Source organism: Podarcis cretensis (genome assembly GCF_951804945.1).
Source record: "Podarcis cretensis genome assembly, chromosome: 3".
NCBI classification, from domain to species: Eukaryota; Metazoa; Chordata; class Lepidosauria; order Squamata; family Lacertidae; genus Podarcis; species Podarcis cretensis.
In genome coordinates, this window is record NC_137172.1 from 120,628,356 (window position 1) to 120,637,888 (window position 9,533).

General features: G+C 41.1%; 1 protein-coding gene and 1 long non-coding RNA gene across 2 annotated transcripts; one reads left to right on the forward strand and one right to left on the reverse strand.

Moving 5' to 3' along the window:
• Positions 1-293: 293 nt before the first annotated feature.
• On the forward strand, positions 294-1,723 carry LOC307212755. The gene is made up of 2 exons (XR_013837178.1): positions 294-496; positions 1,281-1,723. It is a non-coding gene; the product is annotated as an uncharacterized lncRNA (long non-coding RNA).
• Positions 1,724-2,671: 948 nt separating this feature from the next.
• Positions 2,672-9,126, reverse strand: LOC307212599 (methylmalonyl-CoA mutase, mitochondrial-like). Its single transcript, XM_079970118.1, has 5 exons — positions 8,606-9,126; positions 7,426-7,557; positions 5,931-6,078; positions 4,665-4,832; positions 2,672-2,901 (listed from the first exon to the last, which is right to left on the reverse strand). Exons 1-5 carry the CDS (start codon positions 8,776-8,778, stop codon positions 2,773-2,775), a joined length of 750 nt encoding a protein of 249 aa, XP_079826244.1. The 5' UTR covers positions 8,779-9,126; the 3' UTR covers positions 2,672-2,772.
• Between the last annotated feature and the right edge of the window lie 407 nt (positions 9,127-9,533).

Consider the following 9,533-nt stretch of genomic DNA (forward strand, 5'->3'; position numbering starts at 1 on the left):
TCTTTGCAGGAAAACCAGGAGAAAAAGACAACAAATTTATAAATAAAACACGAATAATTATCTAAGGGCAGAGGGAAGCCAGAAGCAGCCATAACACATATTTTGCTCCTTTATATTCTCAGATGGGGCGCTGCTGAGAGTGCTGCATGAGCCAGAGTTGTGCTTAGTTTGTACTAGAAATTGGCTTTTAGTAGTGTAGCTCCAGCCCTCTGGAATCCGTTCCCAGCTGGAATTAGACAGGTGCCTAGCATCATAATGTTTTTAGTGTATTCTTGAAGATGTTTTATTTAGGAAAGCTCTCCCTAATGTATAACCCAGTAAGTCATCTGTAGGATCTGTACCATTCTGCCAGCAATTACCATCACCATCTGTTACTTGGGTATAGCTTGGAAGGTTCATAAAACCTCTCATGAGATGCAGAACTTCAACAGGACTTCAAATGCAGCAAAGCTGGAAAGGAAATTGACATTGGTGGGTATGTGGTGTTGTGAGCAGAGTATTTTTGTATTTTTAAGAGCAATAGGAACACAGTGTTCCTTTGACTCAGACATTGATTCTGTCCCTACAGATTGAAAATTATTGTCAAAATATTGGGGAAATGCCAAAGCACTTATGGATGCTGTGGACTGGGCTATTTGTGTGTTTGCCTTCATGTATGGTTTGTGTTCCATTTGAGTTGCAGACATTGAGCAACTCCTCTGTTTTTCAGTTGTTAGATTCATTGGTATGAAAGCTTATTGTATTAATGTGAAATAATATTAATATTCAAATTATTTATACCCCACCCATCTGGTTGGGTTTTCGCAGCCACATACATACTGGGGACTAACTTAATGATGAACCTGTATACTGTAAGACTCTCAGATCATGCAATACATGGGCTCATAGAGGAACCATGTGGTATATATATTGCTATTGTATGAGATGTTGAGGTCCTGCCATATTTTCTTCTATAGGACTATAATTTGAAACAGGCGACATTCCATTATGATGTAAAGCATATGATAAACACAAAGGATGCTGTTCTTAATTTCTTATCCTGATCTTGTGTTATTTTTTACCGCTAGAGGGCTGCTGTACTGCAGAGGAGACTGCTTTTGGGTCTTAGGATAAAATGAATGGACAGCCTAAAATAAAAGCAAGAGCCAATTGTTTAAATATCTCTTAAATGTTGAAGCACTAATCCTTCATTTCTCTCTCACCGATTTGAAATAACAGATAGAGAAGGAGAAAATATAAAAAGCCAGCCAGTAACTAATTATAAGTGGTTGTTTTGACAGATGGCTGTACTGATCAGTGTGGGATTCTTCAGCGCATGGACACCATTATGCCGCAGTCAGCTTCTGGTCAATATTTCACTCCAGTGAATCCAGTGAATGTTGCCATGTCTTTTTGCTAAACCCTCAACAGCCTACAACCCTTTTCATTTACTATACTTTCAGCAAAACTTAAGTGCCTCCAGTGCTGCTGTAGTCAGAAAGTTTACTTTGGCACCAAGCATACCACCAATTGCCATGTGTCAGTGATTTGGTCAGGAAGGGATAACGCGCACATTTCTTCATTCAGAAAGACAGACAGTGGAGAAGTTCCAAATCCATCCGCTGCAGCTGCAGAAGTCTTATTCGAAAACGTTGCTCCAAAGTCCAGATCATGAAATCTCCCAGGGAAACACTGCAAGGGCAGTAATTCCTAGGAAGTTTATAATAAACTGCTTGCAGGATAATTCCGAGGTCTCTGTTCTTTAAAAAAGACCTGCCAGCAAGAAATGAGGAATCTCAAGGAATTTTGAACACATGGATTAAATTAGAATTTGCTATATTGATAGCTGGTAGAGGAGGTATTTATGCAATTAAAAGAGATTGTAATGTTAGTGAACTTGGCATTTGATTTTGTGCTTTTGTTGGACTGTATGGGATGCTGAGCTCAGGTGTCAATGATGGAGTCTCAAGAGGCACAGGCGTCTTAAAGAATAAGAAAAGACCTTTGCTTAACGGGCTGTTAACACCTCCCTATAGGGACCGCTTACTGGTGGGAAGGTAAACGGTGTTTCCGTGTGTGGCTCTGGCTCGCCAGAGCAGCAATGTCACGCTGGCCACGTGACCCGGAAGTGTCTCCGGACAGCGCTGGCCCCCGGCCTCTTGAGTGAGATGGGCGCACAACCCCAGAGTCTGTCAAGACTGGCCCGTATGGGCAGGGGTACCTTTACCTTTTATTCAATACTTCTATTAAGGCTGTTGAGCTAGAACATTACAAAAAATGGACTTTTCATAAAAGGGTGGCTCTACTCGTTTTGTGCATGTCATCTCAGTAAAGGATTCGTGAGGTCACAGAACTACCAGGGGTAGGAAATGGATATTTGTCAATCTGACAAGCAAACAAAGCTAGGGCAACGAGACTGGACCGAAAGGGCAAGAGGCATGTGAACAAACAGTATGAAACAGCAGGACAAAATTTCACCACCTTTCTCTATCAGTAACATTTATTTTAAATTGTAATTTGCATTTCCAAAGATCTGAAGTGTATTTCAGATATAATGAAGTCTTATATGCAAAATTTTAAAATTTACTCATTTCATTTAGATTCTTTGATAGATTTTACATACATATGTAATAATACTGCAGATAATTTCCCACTTTCTTAGAAAGCATAAAGCAACACCAGACATTGTAGATGATTTCGCATCAGTTCCTTCTTTTTATCAACAGATCACAATGCATCAACACAAAGTATAAGATTCACCATGAGATACAAAGTTTGTTATGAGACAGAAGTTTACACAGATTGCTGCCTATTATCCAAGCATTTCTCAATATCTTCAAGAACTTGGACAGCTGCCTTTGGGATTCGGGTTCCAGGGCCAAATATATTGGAAACACCAGAGTCATACAAGAAGTCATAATCCTGTGCAGGAGAAAAACAGACATAAAACATGCATGCAAACTTTGTAAAGTAAAATTCTGCAGAACACATGCTAAAAGAGCAGGGTTTAGCGATGGCAAGTGAGGAGGTAGCGCACATGGAGAAGGGAAAATAACTTAGTACAGTCGTACATCGGAAGTCAAACAGAATCCATTCCAGAAGTCTGTTCAACTTCCAAAACGTTCAACTTCCAATGCGCAGCTTCTGATTGGCTGCAGGAAGCTCCTACAGCCAAGTGGAAGCACTGTCGGATGTTCGGCTTCCAAAAGAATGTTCAAAAACTGGAACACTCACTTCTGGTTTTTGATCATTTGGGAGCCAGAACATTCGACTCCCAAGCCATTTGGGAGCCGAGGTATGACTGTATGCTAGCTATGGGGAAAAGCAGTGATGCTGTCACCTGTGCAAACTCTGCCATGTGTGCAAAGTCCTAGTGACTACAGGTTCAAGCAATCTCTGCTCTAGGTGTTATCCTATCTAACATAAAGAATGAAATCATCAAAAGTGGTGAACATTTTCACCTCAGCTCCAAGACAACCAGAGACTTGTGGCTCTATACAAATCTTTTGCCAGGTTTAACAATTACCATATACCAAGGTCAAGACATTCGAAGCAGAAAAGCAAATTCTACCCCACTCCACTCTCCATTTTCCCCTCCAGCCCTTTCTTCCCTTCTTCCTAACTGTTTAAACCAATTCATGAACCAAGAACTTCTACATTGACCACTAATAATGAAACATATGTTCTGGATATTTTCCCACATTTATTATGCTATTTTTGTGATATACAAATGACATAAGAAAACTTGGTACAGTATACAGTGTACCTCTAGTTACGAACTTCATTCGTTCCGGAGGTCCGTTCTTAACCTGAAACTGTCCTTAACTAGAGGCGTGCTTTCGCTAATGGGGCTTCTTGCTGCTGTGCCAGCACACAATTTCCATTCTCATCCTGGAGCAAAGTTCTCAACTTGAGGTAACTCCACATTAGCAGAGTTTGTAACCTGAAGCGTTTGTAACTCGAGGTACCACTATACTCATTTGTATAACATTATTTTTGTTTATAACGCCCCACCACCCCCTGGGAAAAAACAAAATTCTGGAAGAAGAAAAAATTATATACCGTATTTTTCGCTCTATAAGACATACCAGACCACAAGACGCACCTAGTTTTTGGAGCAGGAAAACAAGAAAAAAAAAAAATTCTGAATCTCAGAAGCCAGAACAGCAAGAGGGATCACTGCGCAGTGAAAGCAGCAATCCCTCTTGCTGTTCTGGCTTCTGGGATAGCTGCGCAGCCTGCATTTGCTCCATAAGACGCACACACATTTCCCCTTACTTTTTAGGAGGGAAAAAGTGAGTCGTATAGAGCAAAAAATACGGTATATTCTATGTCAGTAAAGGAAACTAGTCCTTTTTTTCTTCATTTCTTAAAATGTTTATGAATATTTTTAACTTTAAAAAGTGATTTTTAAATTATTTGATTATATTGGCAGTTTTAGAAAGCTTTTAGGAGGCTGCTTTTCAACTGCGTTGTTCTGTGACCCTAAACCTGTCAACTACAACGCTTTCCAAAATTTGCTGAAGGATTTCCACATTTCAATAGCTAGATGTTATTTGAAAAGCCTTTCAATGGTGTTCATTTGCCTGGAGGAGGAGGAGGAGGAAGTAGATGGAGACCCCACCTCACTGGGAACAATTTAATCATCTCACAACAAGCCATCTTGTGATGGTGGTGCGCAGTACCTGGGGAGGGATGACTCCTCCACACATGACGAGAATGTCTGGGCGGCCAAGGGCATGCAGCTCTTGGAGGAGTTCAGGAACAAGAGTTTTGTGGCCAGCAGCCAAGGTGCTCACCCCCACGCAATGCACATCCGCATCTACCGCCTGCTGGGCCACTTCACGGGGTGTCTAGGAAGAGAAAGCAAAGGAAGTGTCAAACAATATGGGAAAGAAGAATGCATGAAACCTAACACTGCATGCAGACCCAGGCTTCTTTTTTCATAGAGAAGAGCGACAAGAAAACACTAGGCACCAGCATGCACCGCTGAGGCTGCTACTGGCATTGAGGTTAGACAATACAGTGGTACCTCGGGTTACATACACTTCAGGTTACAGACTCCGCTAACCCAGAAACAGTACCTCGGGTTAAGAACTTTGCTTCAGGATGAGAACAGAAATCGCTTGGCGGTGACGCGGCGGCAGTGGGAGGCCCCATTAGCTGAAGTGGTGCTTCAGGTTAAGAACAGTTTCAGGTTAAGAACAGACCTCCGGAACGAATTAAGTACTTAACCCGAGGTACCCAGAAAGTAGAGTACAGAGAGGAACATAACCACCTAACCCACTGCATCTTCCAACTTGGGAACCTGTAAAATCATCCCAGTACAACATATTCTGGTTGTTACCTTTGGTGTGAACAGGAAATTGAAACAATAGCTGCATGTATTTTTTAAAAAACATTTTACAAATTAATAAATTGCTTAAAAGCCCGAGGCCCTCAAAGCTGTATACAAAAATATATTCAAAAAAATAAATAAAACCATTCCTACAGATGATTTACTGGGAGCCTAGAGCTTGCCGATCAGAAGGTTGGCGTTTCAAATCCCTGCAACGGGGTGAGCTCCTGTTGCTCGGTCTCAGCTCCTGCCCACCTAGCAGTTCAAAAGCACGTCAAAGTGCAAGTAGATAAATAGGTACCACTCCGGCAGGAAGGTAAATGGCGTTTCTGTGCACTGCTCTGGTTTCGCCAGAAGCGGTTTAGTCATGCTGGCCACGTGACCCGGAAAAACTGTCTGCGGACAAACGTTGGCTCCCTTGGCCAGTAAAGCGAGATGAGCGCCGCAACCCTAGTGTCGTCCGTGACTGGACCTAATGGTCAGGGTCCCTTTACCTTTAACTATCCTTTATTTAAGCTTCAGACATTTTAACTGCTAGGAGAAGCAAGCAAGCAAGCAAGCAAGCAAGCAAACAAACAAACGAATAAAAATTTGAATGGAAGAGATTAAATACCTGGAAGAGTGGGCCTATATCCACATCAAACCCTAGGTCAGCAAATCCCGTAGCAATCACTTTGGCTCCTCTGTCATGGCCATCTTGGCCCATTTTTGCAACAAGAAGACGTGGTCTCCGACCTTCACGTTCCACAAACTTGTTAACTCTGAATTTAGAATTTGCATTTTTAAGGGTATCTTGACAGCTGTGACTACCACAAAAAGTCTTCTATTTTTAAAGATTTATCTATATTCTTTTGAATTCTATTAGTAGTATGGAGTTTTATGTGTATATGGAAATTTTATAATCTCTCTCATTTACCTTCCTTTGATGAGATTGAATCAAATCAGGAACAACAGGAAAAACAGGGAATACATTCAAATAACACAAAAAGATTCTAGTAACTCCTAATATAATAGATGCAAAATTATGCTGAGCTTGCTTTATTTATTTCATAAAAGCAATAAAATTAGCAGTAAAAAGAACTAAAAACAACCTTTTCAAAACATTGAAAAAATAAAATCAGTGATACGCTAAACACAGATTAAAACACACACCACTATTCTCTTGGGTTGGTCTCTCAAAACAAGCATGTTTTTACCAAACAGAGTAACAGAGGTGCTTGCCTGATGTCACTAGGAAAGGAGTTCTCAAATGTAGATGTGGCTACACTGAAGGATATTATTATTAACAAGTATTATGTGGTACCCGTAACCATGTCAGTTCTGCAGAATGAAGTGGCTGAGTGGGAAAATATCGGTTAAAGCAACCTTGCAGGTGAACTGGTCCCAAGGTGTTAAGGGCTTTATATACTACTGGTAACACCTTGAACGCAGCCTGGTATTTTATCAGGTTCTCATCATCAACAGCCTTAAATTAAAGGCGATGAGTTTATTTTGTTAAATGTCTAGTTTACAATACTTCCCATAACCAATTAATAAATACAGCGAATTTGCAGAACGGATACAACAAACCTGAATAACAAACATAACTTGCATAGTAAGGTTGAAAACCCAGCATTAACAAAACAAAATCAAGCCATTTTAGACACATGCAAAGAGGTAATAGCTTTAAGGTAATTGTTTGACTTTATAAAATTTGGAAGAACATTTATTAAGTAAAAATGGTTGGCTTATAAAGGGGATAAAATAATGTAATCCCCCAATTAAAAATGGAGAAGATAAAAGAAATGCAGAAATTACAGAGGGCAGTATCAAATGAATACCTCCCATCAGTGCTACGATTTCTGCCTGTGAGATAGGCTTCCCTCCTCTGCCTCTTGTGCCCCCCTTAATCTGCTCTGGAGCGAAGGGGGCACAGCTGACATGAACTAGCATTAGTGCAGTAAATTTGAGAAGTGTAAGAAATTCTGTGAAATACAAACTACTGTATAGTTTAAATACTCTAAAACTTTGGAAGTGAGATGGGACACACATTCGTAGCATGCAAAAATTTGTAAGCCTGATAGCACACCATCTGATTTAATCCATTCCATAGAAACAGCACACCTTACCTGTTGATTGCTTGAGCAATTTCGTCACTCTCCCCAAACTCCTGACGGTAAGCTCCACTCACCATGCGGTCACTGGCTTTGTATTCACCAAACACCTTTTTCATTGCATCCGTTATTTCACCAACTGTACATCTGCAAAAATGTATGCAGCCCAAACATTAAGGTTGGGTAAACACACCTCAACAGAAAGAAATAAAAACTCAGCACCTATTTTAATGGCACTTGTCACAAGAGTTTCATATTACAGTAATTTAAGCACAGCAAACTTAATCTCAACTTTCCCCAATTCCGCAATATTGGAAGTTTAAAAGGTTAGGGACCCCTGACAGTTGCAGACGACTCTGGGGTTGCGGCGCTCATCTTGCTTTACTGGCCGAGGGAGCCAGCGTTTGTCCGCAGGCAGTTTTTCTGGGTTATGTGACCAGCATGACTAAGCCTCTTCTGGCGAACCAGAGCAGCGCACAGAAACGCTGTTTATCTTCCCGCCGGAGTGGTACCTATTTATCTACTTGCACTTTGACGTTCTTTCAAACTGCTAGGTTGGCAGGAGCTGGGACCAAGCAACGGAAGCTCACCCCGTCGCGGGAATTCGAACTGCTGACCTTCCAATCAGCAAGCCCTAGGCTCTGTGGTTTACACTACAGCGCCACCTTCGTCCCCTATCGGAAGTTAGAATGGTGTATTAATGTGCAGTAGAGCTACGTTAAACGTTCCTAGGAGACACCTCACTTGGACCGAAAGTTAAGCCCATACAATGGGGCTTGTGGACCCTGACTTCCCAGTCATCCTTCCCACAGCAGTCTTGAAAATGCTCCACTGAGAATATAAACGAGCAAATTATGTGTTATGGCTGCTTCTGGCTTCCCTCCTCCCTTAGATATTTATTCGCGTTTTATTTATTTAAAAATTTGTTGCCTTTTTCTCCTGGTTTTCCTGCAAAGAACTCAGAGTGATGATCTAGCTTCATAATCCCCACCCCTTTGCCCCTCAGTGAAGGAAATCAGGCTGAGAGACAGCTGAATGCCTTTTAAATCTGAGCCTTTCCACCATTGAAAACATCCCTCTAGTCACACACATTCCTTATGCGCTGCCAGAGCAGGGCCACAGGGAGTTAGTCAGAGCCTGGGAGAGATACTCTGAACTACCCTTTGGTTAAATGCACAGTATTTTCCCCCAATACCTTGCACGTGCTGCTTCCACTGCTAGGCCCAGCAAATTGCCTTGGCCCGTGGCGGCGCATTCTGACAGGGCAGCAAGACAATGCTGAGCCACAACTTCATCTCTGCAAGCTTTCACCTTCAAGGAAAGACACAAAAGCAAAACTTTACAACAGCCAAGAACTGTTTGCAGCATAATTCTATAGGGCTCCCTGGTTCTGCTTAAGTTGTTCCTTTTATACAATTTGTGCTGTTTTTATATTGCAAGCCACACAGAGAGCTTTGGTTATAGGGTGGGATATAAATAATCAAAGTAAATGAGTAAGTAAGTAATAAAGACTGTTTTGTAAAAAAGAGTTTGAAGAGGACTCATGTAATCAACATTTATTAGATTACCAAATTCAATAAGACCTATCTCAGTACATCTCCTTGGTGCCAGCAGTTTATCTATCTTGCCATAAATGTCACTCCTGAAACTTAAAGGAAATATCACTCATTGCCTTTGATATAATGCAAACAGATACGCTCCGAAGCCCCCAAATAGGAAACCCTCACAGAGATACACTTGTTTGCGTCTAAGAGGTTCTCAATCAGGGAACTTTGCTGACATCTACTATCACTGAAAAAGAACAAACCCAAGCATTGCACACACATGCCATTATTTATTTCTAAAAATTACACCCTGACCATCAATGCTAATTAATCATCTGTCCAATATGTGTGTGTGTGTGTGTGTTGGGAGGATGAAGTTCAGCCTGCAAACTAAACAGGTTTAGTACAGTTTTCTAACACAATTCTAGCAGTCAATTTAGGAAGGTGGTAACATTTAAAATAAAATGAAGGGTCCAGAAGCGAAAAGCACCAAAGCTTTGTTTATGAAAATCAGGAATGTTCAAAATCAACAATAGTAGTTTGATAATGTATTTGCCTATTCTGGTAAAAAAGCCCAAA

Excerpts from the sequence above, each read along its gene's own strand:
- LOC307212599 (XM_079970118.1), bottom strand. The coding sequence starts at position 8,778 with ATGCTGCAAACAGTTCTTGGCTGTTGTAAAGTTTTGCTTTTGTGTCTT. Across the intron at positions 7,558-8,605 it reads GTGGAAGCAGCACGTGCAAG|ATGTACAGTTGGTGAAATAA; the intron begins GTATTGGGGGAA and ends ACATTTTTGCAG. Across the intron at positions 2,902-4,664 it reads GAGGAGTCATCCCTCCCCAG|GATTATGACTTCTTGTATGA; the intron begins GTACTGCGCACC and ends TCTCCTGCACAG.